At 46.8% G+C, this 21366-nt stretch overlaps 1 protein-coding gene across 5 annotated transcripts in view; it reads left to right on the forward strand.

The window, feature by feature from the left end:
• The first annotated feature begins 513 nt into the window (after positions 1-513).
• AXDND1 (axonemal dynein light chain domain containing 1) overlaps positions 514-21366 on the forward strand; it is a 111621-nt gene continuing 90768 nt past the window's right edge. For 3 of the 5 annotated variants that reach the window (XR_007924154.2, XM_051858247.2, XM_051858248.2), the window contains exons 1-4: positions 593-904; positions 1646-1818; positions 2519-2622; positions 20758-20878. Coding sequence is in view for 4 of the 5 variants with exons in the window: in XM_051858247.2 (XP_051714207.2) it covers positions 832-904; positions 1646-1818; positions 2519-2622; positions 20758-20878 (471 nt within the window). In the remaining variant the exon portion in view is untranslated. The other 2 variants (XM_070077203.1, XM_070077204.1) reach the window with 2 other exon arrangements.

A 21366-nucleotide genomic window follows, 5' to 3' on the forward strand; every position in this document is an offset into this window, starting at 1 on the left:
CCTAGGTCCTAAATGGCCTCTTCTCCAGAGCCCTCCTCCAGCCTGGTCGTCCGTGCCCACTCCCAGCAGGTGGTCCCGCACCGGTGAGCTGGCCGGCACTGTGGGAGAGGGACTCCCCACGTCCGGAGAGCCTGCTGTTCTGAACTCCGCCCTGTTTCTCACCGATGCTCACCTGCACACACGGGACCAGGGGCTTAAATCTGGAGACACAAAGCGCAACGATGCGACTCATCTCCAGATACACCGAGGGCCCGGGCACCAGTGAGACGGACACTCGGGGCGCCGGGGCGCAGGGTCTCCCCGGGGCACTGGCCGGGCCCGAGACCCGCTGGTAGGCGGCGACTGCACCCCCAGGAAGCGTTTGTCGGAACGCAGGCGGTGACGCCCAGCGAGCGATGCCGGCTGGGGCCTGCTGGAGCGTCGTCCGCAGGCACCGCCGAGGGCAGCCCACGCCGCGGTTGCTAAGGCGCGGGGTCCTGCGTTTCCATGACGACGCAGGCGTCCCGGGAAACGGCGCGGCCGCCGGGCGCCGGCGCGTGCGCGGCTGGCGAGGGCGGGTCGCCGGCGTCCGTTTCCTGAGGCGCGCGTGAGGGGGACGCCTGCGGGGGACGGGGCGCCCAGAGCCCGACGCGCTGCGGGTGTCTCAGTCCCCGCACCCCGCGAGAACGCGGGGCGCCCCGCAGCGGGCAGCCGGGGCGGCGGTGAGCCGAAACCGCGCGTCTGAAGCGGCGCGCCTGACGGGCCTCGCGTGGGTTTTGGCTTTTTTCTCAGGACGAAGCCATTGGTTTCTGAGTTCTCTGTCCGGAGGCGTGTTTGCAGCCGCGGCCGGTGATGTCGCTCCCGAAGACGCCGCCGTTAGAGGACAAACCGTTCAAAGCGGCCCTGGCCAAGGAAGAGCCGGGAGGTGACTCCAAGGGTCCCGCAGCCCCGGTTCCGGCCGGCTTTGTTTTTTGTGTTGTCTGTTTGAAAGGCAGAGACCACCCATCTGCCGATTCCCGCCCCAATGCCCACAGCGGCCGGCCCGGGCAGACGAAGCCAGGAGCTGAGAGCCCCGCGCGGATCTGCTCTCGCGTGGGTGGCGGGGGCCCAGCTGCTTGGGCCATTTTCTACTGCTTTCCCAGGCTGTTAGCTGAGAGCTGGATCAGAAATGGAGCAGCGGGGACTCGAACCGGCGGCCATATGGGATGCCGGCGCGCTTCAGGCCAGGGCATTAACCAGCGGTGGCCCCACAGAGCCCCTTCTTAAGCTGCTTGCTGGGCAGGTGCAGAGCGCCACCTGCACCTGAGGAGGGGGCGTGGATGCCCAGAGAGCCTCCTTGCTGGAGTTTGCAGTGTATCGTCCCTGCAGCTTGGACTGCCCCAGGCTCGCGGCAGAGATTGATCCGTCTGCGCCCGGCCCTCTCAGGCCTGGGGGTTCAGGCCCAGTGACCTAACAGGTTCTGGCCGGCCCAGGTGGCTTAATGGGCTCTGACGGTGTTTCTCTTGGCTGGCTGGCGTTCAGCGTTTTGAATATCGCTGCTGTTCTCCTGGACCAGAAGCCAGTGGCTGTGTTAGAGACACACGGATGGGGCTGGCGAGGTGGTTCTAGAAGGCTCTGTTCAGCTCTCTGAAAAACTAGCTTTTCTTTCCCTTATGTATTTTCTTAGGTCTTCCTGAGCTAAAGGAGAAAAAAAACATGCTGGATCATTCCAGACCCCTTCCCGTGTCACTGAGGGACGAGTCGATTCCTGAGGAAGTTCTTCTCTCTCTGACCTACGCAGCCCACGCTGGGCCCTGTCCCGAACACTTACTGCCCCTTAGGAAAAGTAAAACCCCAAAGGTGCGTGCATACGTGCGCCAAGAGAGTCCCTGGGGTTGTTATCTTTTTGTTATCCAGCTCACTAGCTGTTTGTCGAGGGGTGGTAGATATTACAGGTGGCCTTCCAATCTTTTTGTTCTATCTTTGAGAATCAGGGAGTGAGAGAGAGCAAGCGAGAGCTCCCATCTGCTGATCCACTCACCAAGTGCCCAGAACAGCTTGGGCTGGAGTGGGGCCAAGGTCAGGAGCTGGGAACTCAACCCAGGTCTGTCCTGGGAGTGGCAGGAACCCAGTTGACTTGAGTCTGCTCTGGCAGGAAGCTGGAGTCGGAAGAACCTGGCGCCAGGAATTGAACCCCGGGCGCTCCACTGTGGAGCGTGGGCATCTTGGTTGCTTGTCTAACTGCCCGCTCCCTTTAAAAAAATTTTAATTTCCTAGATCGAAAACTCAGATCTTTGGTAGAATGTTTTTAAGACGAATCTCTGCATTAACTTGTTTTTATGTATATTTACCAAAATGATCATTATTACTCTTAGTATTTTTTGTTTACTATAGAATTGTTCTAGTTTCAATCTTTCTCCAATTAGTAAATAAATAAGAATTCCACTCTAATTTTTTCCAGAGTATCCAAATGCCCTTAATGTAGATATGCAGAACTGAGTCGATTTATTTGGCTGGAGCGCCCTCTGCTGGGCATTCATGTGTTTTTGCTTTTCCCCAGGGTACCCTTCCTCGCCCTGTGGACCATGTCTGGCATCACCCTGTTCGAAGGAATAAATTCAAATACCTGATTGACCATCCTGTCTCCCTAACAGGAGCTGGAAGGTAAAGAGGGAAGATGGCAGATTATATGGAGATAAAGAGTCGTTTTCTTATCTCATAGGAGTTCCATGGGAGGGTTAGGATGGGGAAAGTGATTGATTCATACATTATGAAACTTGCAGTATATATTTATATATATTTTTAAGGTTTATTTATTCTGAAAGGCAGATTTAGAGAGAGTGAGAGAAGGGTCTTTCATCCACTGGTTCACTCCCCAAATGGCCCCAACAGTGGGAGCTGGGTCAGGCCAAATCCAGGAGCCAGGAGCTTCTTCCTATTCTCCCATGTGGGTGCAGAGGCCCAAGCACTTGGACTGTCCTCTGCTGCTTCCCCAGGCACATAAGCAGAGAGCTGGCTCGAAAGTGGAGCAGCCGGGACTCACACCAGTGCCCGTACAGGATGCTGATACTGCAGGCAGTGGCTTAACCCACTAATGCCACAGTGCCGGCCCTGCAACTTGCAGTATCTTTGGTGAGTAAGAGCACAGTCCAGAAGGGCATATGACCACTACTTTGGGTCTGCTCATCAGTAGGATGGTGGTGAATGCTGGCTGTACATACCTTTGTGCGTTTAAATTTGGTTGTGTGGCTTTGTGCCTTGGTCCCTGTGCTGTCACACTGCTTGTCGCTGCCTACTGAGAAGGCAAGGCAGTGCAGGTAGAGTGTGTTTCATGTCCCTTGGATCTGTGTGCGTATCTTTTACTACATCCTGGAGGAGAGAGCAAGGGAGCTGGGAGACCTGGAGGAATGAATGCTTATTAATTGGTTGCCTTCCTCGAAGGAACCCCTCACCTCTGCACTGTGTGGAGCAGGTCAGCGAATGTTATTTGTTGTTTACGTCATCCCTAACATTGTCACCTGTGTCAGCATTTGCCCGTGACAACTGTGGCCTGCCCGTTCTGTGAGTATTCTTCACCTGTCCATCGACCCCCTGTAAGCCCCTGGCCTCATCTGGAAGCAGCGTTGAAGCCTACCCTCGGTGGGCAGATCAGTTAGCTTTTCTGAAGTCCAGTTTTCTCATCTGTGCAGAAGAAACGACGGGCTTGCTGCATTTCGTGCGCCTCCCGGAAATAACTGCAAAGCACAAAGGAGAGAGTGCATCCAGGAGTCCAGGAAATACCAGCAGGCGTCAATTACAGGGCTGCAAAGGGCAGTGGACACTTGGCCTCTTAGCCTTTGTGTCTGGGAGCATTCGCGTCAGCAAGTCCCTCAGATCACGATTACTGTTATTAGTGGTTACGAGATGTTTGCAGTTTTGAAAAACTAATCAGCTGCATCTGAACAGGGCGATAAGCTGACCTTAAAGTTTTCACATCAGATGGCTTCTGAGTTGGAAACCGAAGACCAGGCAGACAGGGAGGTGTCCTCCGCCACCCCAAGTGTCCTCACCGTGCCCTAGAACACGGGGACAGACACCTGCCACTGCACAGCGGTCTTCACCCACGTGATAAAGATTAAGGAGCTGGAGCAGTGGCTCTGAAATCAGACTGGGCCCGATGGCCCGATGTGTGGAAGTGGACATGGAGGGTAGTTGAGTGGCTCTGGGGCTGAGACAGAAGAGGGAAGTGTGTGAGGATCTGAACCCGCTGCTGCTGGCTCTGAAGATGGGAGAAGGGTGACACGAGCCAAGAAATGAAGCTGGCTGCTGGCAAAACCAGACTTCCCACGGCAGCTTAGCTGACAGTCTCAGCTCGCCAACTGCGAGGAGCTGAGTTCTGCCAGCCCAGGTGACCCAGCAGTGGATGCTCCCCTGCAGCAGGCAGAAACATGGCCCCAGCAGCGCACCTCAGCTCTTGCCTTGTGAGACCTGGCTTGGACTTCCGACCGACAGAACTGTAAGATAATACATTTGTACTATCTACACAAATACACAAATGTACAACGAATTTTATTTATTGCAAAAAAGTAACTAGTTCAGCAAACTCGGATAGCCAGAGCACAACAATAAAATAAAAAACAATTGGCCGGTGCCGCGGCTCACTAGGCTAATCCTCCACTTAGCGGCGCCGGCATACCGGGTTCTAGTCCCGGTCGGGGCTCCGGATTCTGTCCTGGTTGCCCCTCTTCCAGGCCAGCCCTCTGCTGTGGCCAGGGAGTGCAGTGGAGGATGGCCCAAGTGCTTGGGCCCTGCACCCCATGGGAGACCAGGAGAAGCACCTGGCTCCTGTCTTCGGATCAGCGTGGTATGCCGGTCACAGTGCGCCAGCCGTGGCGGCCATTGGAGGGTAAACCAACGGCAAAAGGAAGACCTTTCTCTCTCTCTCTCTCTCTCACTATCCACTCTGCCTGTCAAAACACACACACACACACACACACACACAACGAAGTCAGCATGCCCCAAGTCATATTTTTCCATAGCTCTATCAGCCAGCGTTAAATTAAAAAATCACTCATGGGCTGCACTGTGATGTAGTAGGTTAAGTCTCCACCTGTGGCTCTGGCATTCATGGGCAGTGGTTCATGTCCCAGCTGTGTCTCTTCTGATCCAGTTCTCTGCTAATGGCCTGGGAAGGCAGCAGAAGATGGCTCAAGTGCTTGGGCTCCTGCACCTATGTGGGAGACCCAGAAGAAGCTCCTGGCTCCTGGCTTTGGATTGGCCCAGCTCCAACCATTATGGCCATTTGGGGAGTAACCCATGGGATAGAAGACCTCTCTCTGTTTCACCCTCTCTCTGTCTATAACTCTGCCTTTCAAATAAATAAATAAATCACTCTTCATATTTTAAGAAGGGTATTTACAGAATTATTGGAATGGCTAAAGGAGCTGGTGTGAAGCAGTGCTTGTGAGAAAAGTCCCAGAAAAGGGTATGATTGGCCCTCCAGGGAAGCTGCTACCCCAAAGAGCTCTGAGCAGAGTGAGCCCTCTGGAGTAGACATTTGTCCAAAGAACATAAAAATGGCCAGTAAGCACATGAGATGATCAATGTCACTCTCCAATAAGGAAATGCAAAGCAAAACCATGGACTGTTTTTCCACACCCACTATTATGGCCAAAATAGAAAAGCATGAGCATTCGCTATGTAGGTGAAGCAGCTGTGGTTGTGGTACACTGGGTTAAGCTGCCACGTGAAATGCCAGCATCCCATATCAGAGCACCAATTCAAGTCCCAGCTACTCCACTTCTAACTCAGTTTCCTGCTAATGTGCTTGGGAAAGCAGAAGAGGATGGCTGAAGTACTTGGGCCTCTACCACCCACAAGTGAGACCTGGATGGAGTTCCTGGCTCCTGGCTTTCATCCTAGGCTAGCACCAGCTGTTAGAACCATTTGGGAAGTGAACCAGCAGATGCAAGATCTCTCTGTCTCTGTCTCACCCTCTCTCTCATCACTCTACCTTTCAAATGAATAAATCTTAAAAAAAAAAAAAGTTGGAAAATCACAAGTGTCATACATTGTTGGTGGGAAAGTAAAATAGTACAGCCCCTTTGAAAAACATTTTGGCAAGTCCTGAAAAATTTATACACGTAATTACCATCATGGCCAGCAATCCCCTCCTAGTTAGGTACCCAAAGGAACTGAAAACATATATGTACAAACGTTTGTACATAAGCATTAACAGCATCAGAAAGAGACAACCCTGGGGCAGTTCCAAGAAGGCAGAATAAGGAGGGAGCTTACTGATCTAGTCCAGGAGAAGATAGTTTAATAAAAGTGGAGATTCAATGCCAATCAACAAATGCAGAAATTGAGGAAACAAGAACAAGGAAGACATTATGTAGCCCCCAAATGAACAAGACACCCCAATCCAAGATTATGAAGATGATCAGATAGAAGAAATGCCAGATACAGATTTAAAAAGATTTATGATAAGAATATTTAGAAGTTTTCAAACACAAATTCTTGAACTACAGAAATCGTTACTGGACAGGATAGAAAATCTCTCTCATGAAAATGAAATCTTAAGGAGGAATCAAAATGCAGAAACTAGTAGAATATGAAATGGTGACAGTAAAGAGAAATCAAAATGAAGAATTCAATAGATCAAATGACATACACATTAGAGAGCCTTAAAAACAGAGTCAGTGAAGCAGAAGAGAATATTGGACTTAGAAGACAGAGCACAGGAAAGTATACAGTGAAACCAAAGAAAGGAGGAAATTAGAAATCTAAAAAATATTGTTGGGAATCTACAGGATACTATTAAAAAACCCAACATTCAAGTTCTAGGAGTTCCTGAAGACAGAGAGAAAGGATTAGAAGGCCTTTTTAGTGAGATACTAGCAGAGAACTTCCCAGGTTTGGAGGACAGAGACATCCTAGTACAGAAAGCTCATAGAACCGCTAGTAAGGCCAGCGCCGCGGCTCACTAGGCTAATCCTCCGCCAAGCGGCGCCGGCACACCGGGTTCTAGTCCCGGTTGGGGCGCCGGATTCTGTCCCGGTTGCCCCTCTTCCAGGCCAGCCCTCTGCTGTGGCCAGGGAGTGCAGTGGAGGATGGCCCAGGTGCTTGGGCCCTGCACCCCATGGGAGACCAGGAAAAGCACTTGGCTCCTGGCTCCTGCCATCGGATCAGCGCGGTGCGCCGGCTGCAGTGCGCCGGCCGCGGCGGCCATTGGAGGGTGAACCAACGGCAAAGGAAGACCTTTCTGTCTCTCTCTCTCACTGTCCACTCTGCCTGTCAAAAAATTAAAAAAAAAAAAAAAAAAAAAAGAACCGCTAGTAAACATGACCAAAAGAGATCCTCACCACAACACGTCGTAATCAAACTCACCACAGTGAAACATAAAGAAAAGATTTTAAAATGTGCAAGAGAGAAATGTCAGATTACTCTCAGAGGATCTCCAATTAGACTCACAGCAGACTTCTCATCAGAAACCCTACAGGCTAGGAGGGAATGGCGAGACATAGCACAGGTACTAAGAGAGAAAAACTGTCAGCCCAGAATATTTTATCCTGCAAAGCTCTCATTTGTGAATGAAAGTGAAATAAAGACCTTTCATAGCAAACAGAAATTGAAAGAATTTGTCACCGATCCGATGGCAGGAGCCAGGTACTTATCCTGGTCTCCCATGGGGTGCAGGGCCCAAGCACTTGGGCCATCCTCCACTGCCATCTAGCTCTGCAAAAGATGCTTAAAGATGTGTTACACACAGAAACACAGAAACATGGCCATCAATATGAAAGAAGGTAAAGGAAGAAAACCTCACAGTAAAAAGATCACACGAAGTTCAAAGCATATATTAAAAAATATCTTTGGGAAAATGGCAGGGCAAAGTTACTACTTATCAATAGTCACATTGAACGTTAATGGCCTCAACTCTCCAGTTAAAAGACACAGATTGGCTGAATGGATTAAAAGCAAAACCCATCTATTTGCTGCTTACAAGAAACACCTCTTTCCAACAAAGATGCATGCAGACTGAAAGTGAAAGGCTGGAAAAAGATATTCCATGCCAACAGAAATGAAAAAAGATCTGGTGTAGCCATCTTAATATCAGACAAAATAAACTTGAACACAAAAACTGTTAAAAGAGAAAGAGGGGCACTATATAATGATTAAGGGATCAATCCTACAGGAAGATATAATGATTATCAATGCATATCCACCTAATTACAGGGCACTGGTTTATTTAAAAGATATGTTAAGGGACTTAAAGGGAGACTTAATACAATACAATACAATACAATACAATACAATACAATACAATACAATACAATAGTACTGGGGGACTTCAATACTCCACTGTCAGAAATAGATCAACCAGACAGAAGATCAGCAAGGAGACAGTAGATTTAAATGACACTATAGCCCCAATGGATCTAACAGATATCTACAGAACTTTTCATCCTACACTTAAAGAATTTACATTCTTCTCAGCAATACATGGAACCTACTCTAGGATTGATCACATTCTAGGCCATAAAGCAAGTCTCAGTAAATTCAAAAGAATTAGAATCATACGATGCAGCTTCTTGGACCACAGTGGAATGAAGTTGGAAATTAGCAACTCAGGAATCCCTAGAGCATATGCAAACACATGGAGATTGAACAACATGCTCCTGAATGAACAGTGGGTCATAGGAGAAATCAAAAGAGAAATCAAAAGCTTTCTGGAAGCAAAAGAAGGTAACAACACAACAAATCAAAACTTATGGGATACAGGAAAAGCAGTGATAAGAGGAAAGTTTATAGCAATAGGTGCCTACATCAAGAAATTGGAAAGGCACCAAGTAAATGAGCTACCAGTGCATCACAAGGATCTAGAAAAACTGCAGCAAACCAGACCCAAATCTAGTAGGAGAAGAGAAATAATTAAAATTAGAGAGGAAATCAACAGAATTGAATCCAAAAAAAATTACAAAAGATCAGCAAAATTAAGAGCTGGTTTTTTGAAAAAATAAACAAAATTGACACCCCATTGGCCCAACTAACTAAAAAAAGAGGAGAAAAGACCCAAATCAATAAAATCAGAGATGAAAAAGGAAACGTAACAACAGACACCACAGAAATAAAAAGAATCATCAGAAATTACTACAAGGACTGTATACCAGCAAACAGGGAAATCTAACAAATGGATAGATTCCTGGACACATGCAACCTATCTAAATTAAACCATGAAGACATAGAAAACCTGAAAAGACCCATAACTGAGACAGAAATTGAATCAGTAATAAAGGCCCTCCCAACAAAGAAAAGCCCAGGACCAGATGAATGCACTGCTGAATTCTACCAGACATTTAAAGAAGAACTAACTCCAATTCTTCTCAAACTATTCAGAACAATCGAAAAAGAGGGAATCCTCCCAAATTATTTCTATGAAGCCAGCATCACCTTAATCCATAAGCCAGAGAAAGATGCAGCATTGAAAGAAAATTACAGACCAATATCCGTGATGAACATAGATGCAAAAATCCTCAATAAAATACTGGCCAGTAGAATGCAGCAACACATCAGAAAGATCATCTACCCAGACCAAGTGGGATTTATCCCTGGTATGCAGGGATGGTTCAATGTTCACAAATAAATCACATTAACAGACTGCAGAAGAAAAAAACATATGATTATCTCAATAGACGGAGAGAAAGCATTTGATAAAATACAACACCCTTTCATGAAGAAAACCCTAAGCAAACTGGGTATAGAGGAACATTCCACAATACAGTCAAAGCAATTTATGAAAAACCCATGGCCAACATCCTATTGAATGGAGAGAAGTTGGAAGCATTTCCACTGAGATCTGGTCCCAGACAGGGATGTCCACTCTCATGATTGCTTCAATATAGTTCTGGAAGTTTTAGCCAGAGCTATTAGGCAAGAAAAAGAAATTAAAGGGATACAAATTGGGAAGGAAAAACTCAAACTATCCCTCTTTGCAGATGATATGATTCTTTATTTAGGGGATCCAAAGAACTCTACTAAGAGACTATTGGAACTCATGGAAGAGTTTGGCAAAGTAGCAGGATATAAAAATCAGTGCACAAAAATCAACAGCCTTTGTATACACAGGCAATGCCATGGCTGAGAAAGAACTTCTAAGATCAATCCCATTCTCAATAGCCACAAAAACAATCAAATACCTTGGCATAAATAAACCAAGGAAGTTAAAGATCTCTACAATGAGAATTACAAAATCCTAAAGAAAGAAATAGAAGAGGATACCAAAAAATGTAAAAATCTTCCATGCTCATGGGTTGGAAGAATCAATATCATCAAAATGTTCATTCTCCCAAAAGCAATTTATAGATTGAATGCGATACTAGTCAAAATACCAAAGACATTTTTCTCAGATCTGGAAAAAATGATGCTGAAATTCATATGGAGGCACAGAAGGCCTCGAATAGCTAAAGCAATCTTGTCACAACAAAAACAAAGCCAGAGGCATCACAATACCAGATTTCAGGGCATACTACAGGGCGGTTATAATCAAAACAGCCTGGTACTGGTACAGAAACAGATGGATAGACCAGTGGAACAGAATAGAAACACCAGAAATCAATCCAAACATCTACAGCCAACTTATATTTGATTAAGGATCCAAAACCAATCCCTGGAGTAAGGACAGTCTATTCATTAAATGGGCTGGGAAAACTGAATTTTCACATGCAGAAGCATGAAGCACAACCCCACCCTTACACCTTACACAAAAATGCACTCAACATGGATTAAAGATCTAAATCTATGACCTGACACTGTCAAATTGTTAGAGAACATTGGAGAAATCCTGCAATATATAGGCATAAGAAAAGACTTCTTGGAAAAGACCCCAGAGGCACAGGTAGACAAAGCCAAAATTAACAACTGGGATTACATCAAATTGAGAAGTTCTGTACTGAAAAAGAAACAGTCAGGAAAGTGAAGAGGCAACCAATAGAATAGGAGAAAGTATTTGCAAATTATGCAACAGATAAAGGGTAAATAACCAGAATCTACAAAACAAACAACTCACTTAAAAGATGGGCCAAGGACCTAAATAGACATTTTTTTTTTTTTGGCAGGCAGAGTGGATAGTGAGAGAGAGAGAGACAGAGAGAAAGATCTTCCTTTGCCGTTGGTTCACCCTACAATGGCCGCCACAGCCAGCGCGCTGCGGCCGGTGCACCGCGCTGATCCGATGGCAGGAGCCAGGTACTTCTCCTGGTCTCCCATGGGGTGCAGGGCCCAAGCACTTGGGCCATCCTCCACTGCCTTCCCAGGCCACAGCAGAGAGCTGGCCTGGAAGAGGTGCAACCGGGACAGAATCCGGCGCCCCAACCGGGACTAGAACCTGGTGTGCCGGCGCTGCTAGGTGGAGGATTAGCCTAGTGAGCCACGGTGCCGGCCAAAATAGACATTTTTCAAAAGAGGAAATCCAAACGGCTAACAGTCACATGAAAAAATGTTCAGGATCACTAGCCATCAGGGAAATGCTAATCAAAACCACAATGAGGTTTCACTTCACCCGGTTAGAATGGCTTCCATACAGAAATCAACTAACAACAGATGCTGGTGAGAATCTGGGGAAAAAGGGACACTAACCCACTGTTGGTGGGAATGCAAACTGGTAAATCCACTATGGAAGACAGTTTGGAAATTCCTCAGAATCCTGAATATAGCCCTACCACATGATCCAGCCATCCCTCTCCTCAGAATTTACCCAAGGGAAATTAATTGGCAAATCAAAGAGCTATCTGCACCTCAATGTTTATTGTGGCTCAATTCACAATAGCCAAGACATGGAATCAATCTAAATGGCCATCAACAGAAGACTGGATAAAGAAATTATGGGATATGTACTCTATAGAATATTACACAGTGGTTAAAAAAATGAAATCCGGTCATTTGCAACAAAATGGAGGAATCTGAAAAACATATGCTGAGTGAAATAAGCCAGTCCCAAAGGGACAAATATCATGTTCTCCCTGATCTGTGACAGCTAACTGAGCACCTAAAAGGAAACCTGTAGAAGCGAAACTGACACTGTGAGAAACGATGACCTGATCAGCCCTTGTCCTGACCGTTGAGGAACATCTTACTCTTTTATTATTTTTAATATTTCCTTTTTCTACTTAATACTCTTTAATTAACACACAATAATTCTTAGGCATCTAAATTTAACTGTAAAGTAATCCCTGTTAAAAAGAAGAGTGAGAATAAGAGAGGAGACATACACTTTGGTACATGCTCACTTGGACTTACCCCTAATGTTAGAGCCAGAAACATGCTATGGTACTCCAAATTGCATTAAGTTGGCAGGTACCAATGCCGTTTTACTAGTTAAAGTGATCAGTTTAAGTTCATAATTGATCATAAAGATTGGATTAAGTGTCAAAGGGATCACATTAATAAGACCAGTGTCTGCTAATAATAATTGATGGAATTTAAAAGGAGAGAACCATCCAACATGGGAAGTGGGACACACAGCAGACTCATAGAATGGCAAATGCCCTAAACAGCACTCTGGCCTCAGAATCAGCCCTTAAGGCATTCAGATCTGGCTAAAAAGCCCATGAGAGGGGCCGACGCTGTGGTTCACTTGGTTAGTCCTCTGCCTGGGGCGCCAGCATCCCATATGGGTGTCGGGTTCTAGTCCTGGTTGCTCCTCTTCCAGTCCAGCTCTCTGCTGTGGCCCAGGAAGGCAGTGGAGGATGGCCCAAGTGCTTGGGCCCTGCACCTACATGGGAGACCGGGAGGAAGCACCCAGCTCCTGGCTTTGGATCGCCACAGTGCTGGCCGTAGCAGCCATTAGGGGAGTGAACCAACGGAAGGAAGACCTTTCTGTCTGTCTCCTTCTCACTGTCTATAACTCTCTCTCTCTCTCTCACTAATTCTGCCTGTCAAAAAAATAAAAAAAAAAAAAGAGCGTGAAGGTGAAGTGAAGTAACTCTGCATCTACCATCTGAGAGGGCAGGCAGCTTTTAATAAATAAAAAAAAGCCCATGAGAGTTTCTCAGGCATGGAAAGCCAAGACACTGTGGCAAAAAATGACCTACATGAAAGATCTCTGTGAGTGAGATCCCAGTAGAAAGAAGGGGCCACCAAAGAAGGACGTACCTTTCTCTGAAGGGAGGAGAGAACTTCCACTTTGATTATTCCCTTGTCTAAATAAGATCAGAGTTTGTGAACGCAAGAGGCTTTCATAGCCTTGGCAGCTCAGGACAAGAGCCTCGGGTGATTACTGACGTCATAAATAAAAGTGTCAATTGTAAATCAAGGAGAGGAGTCACTGTGCACTTACTCCCCATGTAGGATCTCTGTCCTTAATGTGTTGTACTATGTGAATTAACGGTAAAACTAGTATTCAAACAGTACTTTATACTTTGTATGTCTGTGTGGGTGCAAAGTGTTGAAATCTTAACTTGGGATAGAGTTGATCTTCTGTATATAAAGATAACTAAAAGTGAATCAATGAAGAATGGATGGGAGAGCAAGTGGGAGATAGGATGGTTGCATGTGGGAGGGTGGTTATGGGGGGAAAAACTGTTATAATCCAAAAGGTGTACTTTCAAAATTTGTATTTATTAAATAAATGTTTTCTAAAAAAAAGAGTTCTTGGAGTTAAAGGTAACCAAAGTACTACAGTCTTCCTTTGTATTTTATTTCCTTATAGTATCTGAATATATTTATTGTTAAAGATTTAATAAAACTATGTGGTGGTTTTCTTTGTGATAACTATGTGGTATCTATACTTTTCTATCTTTCTTAAAAATTTGCTGATAAAAATAAAGGTCTTATTGTACTCATTGAATAAAGAATGATAATTGAAAAACAAAAAAAAGAGAAAGAGACAACCCACTGTCTCTGTCAGTTGTTGAATGGGTGAATAAAGTGGGGCCTGTCCCTGCAATGGGATATTACTCAGCCATGAAAAGAGTGAAGTACTGATCCTCCCTACAGCAGCCCTGAGAACATCACACTAAGTGAAAGAAGCCAGTTCCAAGAGGGCTTGTATCATGCATTTCTGTACATATGAGATGTCCAGGCTCGGCAAAGCCCCAGAGACAGGAAGTCGATTGCTGGGTGTCAGGGGCTGGGGGCAGGGAGGTTGGAGAATAACTGCTGATGGGTATGGAGTGTCTTTAGGGGTGATGGAAATATTCTCAAAGTAGATACTGTATCTTTGGGACTACACTGAAAACTTGTAATTTGTACCTTTTTTTAAAAAAGATTTATTTATTTATTTGAAAGAGTTACACAGAGAGAGAAGGAGAGGCAGAGAGAGAGAGAGGTTGTCCATCCACTGGTTCACTCCCCAATTGGCTGCAGTGGCCGGAGCTGGGCTGATGCGGAGCCAGGAGCTTCCTCTGGGTCTCTCAGAGCTCTCCTCTGGGTTCAGGGGCCCAAGGACTTGGGCCATCTTCCCCTTCCCAGGCCACAGCAGAGAGCTGGATGGGAAGTGGAGCAGTCAGGACTCTTAACCGTGGCCCATATGGGATGCTAGTACTGCAGGTGGTGGCTTTACCCGCTACACCACGGCGGCAGACCCTGTGCCTTTTAAAAGGGTGAATTTTGTGACTTATGTTACATCTCAGTTTAAAAGTCCACACCCTGTTAGCTGTGAGCTGAAGACCAGGCAGCTAAAATGAGGAAGCCGGCACTGCCGCGGTTACTGCCCTGCGTCTGTAGATGTGGGCAGCTGGGGAGGGACTCTGGCATGTCGCTTCACCAAAGCCACTTCACCGTGGTGTCTGAGGAATCGGCTCAGACGTTGGAGGGAAAACAGCTTCTGCCTCACTCCGCCCTCCAGAGTCTTTCGAGAGGGCCTCTGGTTTGTGGGGCGGAATCCACACCCAGAACGCAGTGTGTGTTATGAAAAAAACTGAGTTTCAAAAAATTTCTGCATAAAACATCTTTTAATTCCACTTTCCAGTAACTTTAAAATACGCTTATATGAAGCATTCAGTATTTTTTGCTAACAACACAGAGCTGTATCAGCCAACTTCTCCAGCATATTTTGATGTGATGGAAACTGATGGTCTATCAACTTTAGAATGGTTTTTTCACTCCCCAAATGCCTGCAGTGACTAGGGCCAAAGCCAGGAGCTAGGAACACAATCCGGGTCTCCCCTGTGGGTGGCAGGAGCCCCATCACCTGAGCCATCACCATCCCATTAGCAGGAGGCTAGAATCAGGATCCAGAGCCAGGAACTGAACCCAGGCACACGGATATGGGATGCAGGCGTCTTAGCCAATCCAGCATCTGCCCCTAGCGTTACAGTTGACATTTGTCTTCTAGAATGATGACGAATGTTACAATAGTATGGAATGAAGGGAAGGGTGTACTTTGAGGGCAGGCTCATCTGGCAGCTAATGTGGCATGCAGAGTTCTTGGCAACAGGCCAATTCTAGTGCCCCAGAAAGATCCTGGATATACAGTGTTTAGCAGAAACCTTTTTTAAAGGCTCAGATATCACTAAAGCAAGCAAACAAACAAAAAAACCCGCAAACATTTCTTTGATAACTATAGTGCTGTACTGATTCATTTGGGTACGTGGGAGATCTTTATTTCCCAATTGTCATAATTCTTTGTTTCACCTTTATTTAGGCTTGAGACAGTCACAAAAAAGGCTCTTAAAACATTGCTCAGTGGCTGGCGCCTTGGCTCACTAGGCTAATCCTCCGCCTGCGGCACCGGCACACCGGGTTCTAGTCCTGGTTGGGGCGCCGGATTCTGTCCCGGTTGTTCCTCTTCCAGTCCAGCTCTCTGCTGTGGCCCGGGAGTGCAGTGGAGGATGGCCCAAGTGCTTGGGCCCTGCACCTGCATGGGAGACAGGGAGGAATTACCCTGCTCCTGACTTCGGATCGGCGCAGCGTGGGCCGTGGCGGCCATTAGGGGAGTGAACCAACGGAAGGAAGACCTTTCTCTCTGTCTCTCTCTCTCACTGTCTTTAACTCTTCCTGGGAAAAAAAAATACATTGTTCAGATGCAGGGACGTTGCCTCACTAGGCTACATCTGCATCCCACATCTGAGTACCTGGGTTTAACTCTCAGTTCCTGCTTCCTGTTAATGCACTCCGGCCCAGCCGAGCCGTGGGCATGTGGGGAGTGAACCAGTGGATGGGAGTGCATGCTCGTACCCTCCTCCTTCCCTCTCTGCTCATAAAAAATAAAAGTTGTTCTATTCCGTGAGAGTAAAGCACAACCTTTTCAGCAAGGCCGTCCGTGGTCTGGCCCCTGTATGTACTTCTCTAATCCTTGCTGTCTTTATTCTTCATTCTTCAGCTAGACAGAACAACTCCTTAAAGTCCTCTGGTCACCCTGTGCTTCTGTCTTGTTCTCCCTGCTTGAAATACTTAGGCTCTTCAGTTGTTTACCCAAATCCAAATCAGGCCTTAAAAATCATTTTATTTGTATTCTATTTGAAAGGCAGAGAGAAAGAGTCGGAGAGAGAGGAGGGGGAGCGAGCTTCCATCTGTTGGTTCACTCCACAAATGCCTGCAGCTGCCAGGGCTGGCCAGGCAGAAGCCAGGAGCCCAGAACTGAAGCCAGGTCTCCCATGTTGGCAGCAGGGACCAGGGACGCAAGCACTTGAGCCCGTACCACTGCTTCCCAGGATGTGCATTAGCAGGAAGCTGTCTTGAACCGGGCACTCTGCTCCGGGATGTGGGTGTCCCAGGCAGCGACGTAACCACTGAGCCACACACCTCCCCCAAATCAGTTTTTGGTTTTCAGTAATTGTCATCATCTCCTTAGGCTGTGACTCGGTCTAGACCATCTTTCATTGTTCCTGTAACATCCTATACTCCACCATGATAGACATCATGTTTGCCTTTGTTTGTTAATTTGTGAATCTCCCCCTCTATGTTGAATGTCTTGTCGGGGGGTGAGAGTGCATAGCTGTCTATCCATCTAGCACCTTTTCTGTCACTTATACTCAACCTTTGCTGAACAAATTAATTTCATGCATTTTTGTATACAGATACCCATACCATCATGTTTATAGCAGCACTGTATACAGTAGCCAAAATATGGAATCATCCAGGGTGTCCATCATCAGATAAATGGGATAAAAATGTGAGAGCTAGGCCGGCGCCGTGGCTCACTAGGCTAATCCTCCGCCTGTGGTGTTGGCACCCCAGATTCTAGTCCCAGTCGGGGCGCCAGTTCTGTATCAGTTGCTCCTCTTCCAGTCCAGCTCTCTGCTGTGGCCCGGGAAGGCAGTGGAGGATGGCCCAAGTGCTTGGACCCTGCACCTGCATGGGAGACCAAGAGAAGCACCTGGCTCCTGTCTTCAGATCGGCACAGCGTGCTGGCCCTAGCAGCCATTTGGGGGTGAACCAATGGAAGACCTTTCTCTCTGTCTCTCTCTTTCACTGTCTAACTCTGCCTGTCCAAAAAAAAAAAAAAAAAAAAAAAAAAAAAAAAAAAAGTGAGAGCTAGCTCTATCTATCTATCTATCTATTTATCTCCATCCATCCTTCCATCCATCCATCCATTCTCTATTACTCAGCTATAAGAATAACAAGTTCAGGGCTGGCATTGTGGAACAAGTTAAACCACCGCTTGCAATGCCAGCATCCTCTATGAGTTCCTGTTTGGGTCCCAGCTGTTCCACTTCTGATCTAGATCCCTGCTAATGTACCTGGGAAAGCAGCAGAAGATGGGCCATGTGCTTGGGCCCCTGCCACCCATGTGGGAGAACTGGAAGAAGCTCCTGGCCCCTGGCTTTGGTCTGGCCCAGCCCTGGCTGTTGTACCCATTTGGGGAGTGAACCAGTGGATAAAAGATCTCTCTTTCTGTCTCTCCCTATCTCTCTGACTCTCTCTCTCTCTCTGCAACTCTGCCTTTCAAATAAATAAACAAATCTTTAAAAAAAAAAACAGTGAAATTCTGTCATGGGCTGCAAGATGGTTGGAATTGGTAGACATCACATTGAGTGAAATAAACCAGACACACATACTGCATTTCTCCCTTATATGTGGGAGACAAAATTTTTAAAAAGAAAGAAATGCCTGAATATATCACTTTTGCTGCAAATGACAGTGTTTTGTCAAATTTTATTTTAAATATTTTTCAAATTGATAGGAATTATTTACTGTAGTTTTAATGATTTTGTGGCTATTTTAAGTGAAGTTGAACCTATTGTCTTTTAAGTATTGTGTACAGCCCTTACCTGATTTCCTGCCGGACTGTGGTCTTTTTATTTATTGAATTCTATTCAGTAGGGCCAGTAAGCCTTTGACTACAATGTAAATTACAAATATGTTATCTCAAAAAATAATAAATAATATATTTTTAAAAGATAAGGAAGGCAGGGGAAAAAAGATTCAGTCTTCTGAGAGAGTATGTTTGGCCTAGCTTAGACCAATGCCTGCACCTCGGCTACTTCTGCGTTTTTTACTTTACTTCATCTTATTCAGTGCATTTTGAAATGATTTTAGACTTACAGAAATGTTGCAGAAGTAGCACAGAAACTGTGCTGCTGTGTAGTGATCCCCCATCTTTCCCGGGTAGCAGCATCTTACACGGTCGTGGTACACGTATGAAGACCAAGAAATTCCTGTTGGCACAGTGCTGCTAGCTGGGCCATATGGGAATGTCTTTCAGTTTCCCACTAACGGAGGAGCCTTTTTTGATAACCTCTGGTAAGCAGGAGCAAGATGATCCCTCAAGGGAAATCAGAGTATTACGACCCCTGTGAGTGGGTAACAGCAGTGCATGGGAAAGAGCCTGGGTCAGACCAGAGTTGACCTTAAAGTTGAGTGGCAGGACAGAGACATCTGAAAGTCATGCACAGGCAGCTGTGCCGTAGGGAGATAAATTCAGCGGAAGTGGATAGAATATACTAGAGAGGCCGGAGAGGCCACATGAAATGCGGTGACAACTTTAATGACATGCCATTGGCAAGAGACAGAAAGACCGGCTGCTGTAGTGGTATGCAGGTGACTATACAACCAGTGTGTTAGCCACAGGTTGGGTATTAAAGGGAAAGGCTGGGAAGGGATCCATCATGGATGTTGAGGTTTTGATGAGAGGGTTGGTGGTATTAACAGACAGATTGAGTAGATACAGGAGAGTGAAGATAGGACGGAAGCATTCAGACATACCTCGGGAGAGCTCTAAGGGGGGATCTGGTGGCCTTGCCGAGGGAGGAAATGTAGTAAAAGACTAATAGAGGAGTAAGGACGGAACTCTGGGGTGCAGTTCTGTTAGTAGCAGGTGGCCATGTAAAGTCCTAGGAGGAGCAGCTATAGGGGGCAGAAGAACCCCAGGAGGGGCTGGTGTTACGGCGTAGTAGGTTAAGCCATCGCTTACACTGGCATCCCATATCAGAGTACTGGTCATTGTGGCCATCTGGGGAGTGAAGCAGTAGATGGAAGATTCATTGATTCTCTCTCTCTTCTTCCCTTCCTCCCTCCCTCCCTCTCTTTGTCACTCTGATCTTTAACAACAACAAAAGAACCAGGAGAGCCCAGGAACGCAGAGAATCAGAAGGGGGGTGCAATTGATGCAACAGTCAAGGTGCTGCCTGGGACCCTCAGGGCCTGTGCTGGAGTGCCTGGGATTGAGTCCTAGTTCCCCTTCCAGTTGTAGCTTCCTGCTAGTGAACACCCTGGGAAGCAGCAGGTGATGAACTACGTGGCTGGATCCCTGCCACCCATGTGGGGGACCTGTATTGGGTTCTGGGCTCCTGGCTTTGGACTGGCCCCACCTCCGCTGTTTCAGGCATTTGGGGAGAGAACCAGTGGATAGGACATCTCTGTCTGCTTCTCTTCTCTTTTCCTCCTTCCTTCCTTCCTTCCTTCCTTCCTTCCTTCCTTCCTTCCTTCCTTTGACAGAGTGGACAGTGAGAGAGACAGAGAAAGGTCTTCCTTTTGCCGTTGGTTCACCCTCCAATGGCCGCCACGGCCGGCGCGCTGCGCTGATCCGAAGCCAGGAGCCAGGTGCTTCTCTTGGTCTCCCATGGGGTGCAGGGCCCAAGTACTTGGGCCATCCTCCACTGCACTCCCGGGCCACAGCAGAGAGCTGGCCTGGAAGAGGGGCAACCGGGACAGAATCCGGCGCCCCGACCAGGACTAGAACCCGGTGTGCCAGCGCCGCTAGGCGGAGGATTAGCCTAGTGAGCCGGGGCACCGGGCCTTGCTTCTGTTTCTTTAGCTTTCAAATAAACAAGTTAAAAAACAATTAAAAATAGATCAGCCCTGGAAAATATCCCGGGAAAATGTGGAGAAGATAACTGCTGAGGAACTGTTTCATTTAGCAGTGGAGAGCTGTCATCAGCCTTCTGGAGAATGGTGTCGGGAGAGAAACTTCAAGAAATTTGATGTCTAACAGAGACGTAGAAAGATGGATGGAGGGATGGATAGAGCATGATAATGGGACAGCAATGCAGGGTGAAGGGGAAACTTTTAAAAGAGGGAAGGATTTGGAATGGAGCAAGGGGACTGGGCAGTACACACAGCATTGTGTCCATTTGATATGAGATCCTTGAGGCTATGGGCAAAGATGGATTCCAGGCCACACGTGGAGGAAGTCGGTTGTGGGGAAGAGGATCTGCCTTAACCTGGGAGTGAAGGAAGGAACGAGAGTGTGATGTGGATGAGGAATTCCCGGTGGGGAAGAAGTCGTCTCAGCAGAGTGTGTGACAAGGACATCGGTTTCGCTGACACAGGCAGCCACTCTGCCCACCAGCAGGGTGTGTGTACACCTTACCCACACCTGCAGTCCACCTGCAATGTCCATACAGAAAGTTTACCTCGTGAATATGTTCTCTTCTTGTCTAGGGATATTTCTTTTCTGTATGATGTTAAATATGCACAAGAAAGGGCTCAGGAAAATGTGCTGTGTCCGCCGGCTCTGGACCGGTCGTTAGCGTCGAACGACGGTGTCATTGTGCCCCATAAGGTAAAGGATTCGACCCTCTTCTCTCCCTCTCTCCACTTTTCAAAATTTATTTCACCAAATATAAAGCAATGTCATCAGTCTGCACAGCACTGCCTAATTATTAGAGGATTTAGTGGGAAGACATCAAAGGTATTTACTAAGCCGTTTTGCAAACCACAGTTACCCTCTAAAGTCTAGAAAATGTGGTGTGAAAGACAAGACTTTTTTCGCCTGCTCCCAGAAATCCACATGTAAAGTTACAGAATTCTTATCTTTGGTATCTTTCAAAGTTGAATTTTACATTTCCCACTGAATTTCAAAGAGACGTTAATGCAATTTCTGAATACAGTGCCCCTGCATCTGCATGTCCTGCATCGTTGGGTCCAAAACAGGGAAAAAAAATCGCGTATGTACAGATCTTTTCCCCTGCCATTCCCCAAGCGATGTACAGCACAGCAGCTCTCCACACAGTATTTACGTCGTATGGGGTCTTATACGTGGTCTGGAGA

This window comes from Oryctolagus cuniculus, chromosome 7 (assembly GCF_964237555.1).
Source record: "Oryctolagus cuniculus chromosome 7, mOryCun1.1, whole genome shotgun sequence".
Lineage (NCBI taxonomy): Eukaryota > Metazoa > Chordata > Mammalia > Lagomorpha > Leporidae > Oryctolagus > Oryctolagus cuniculus.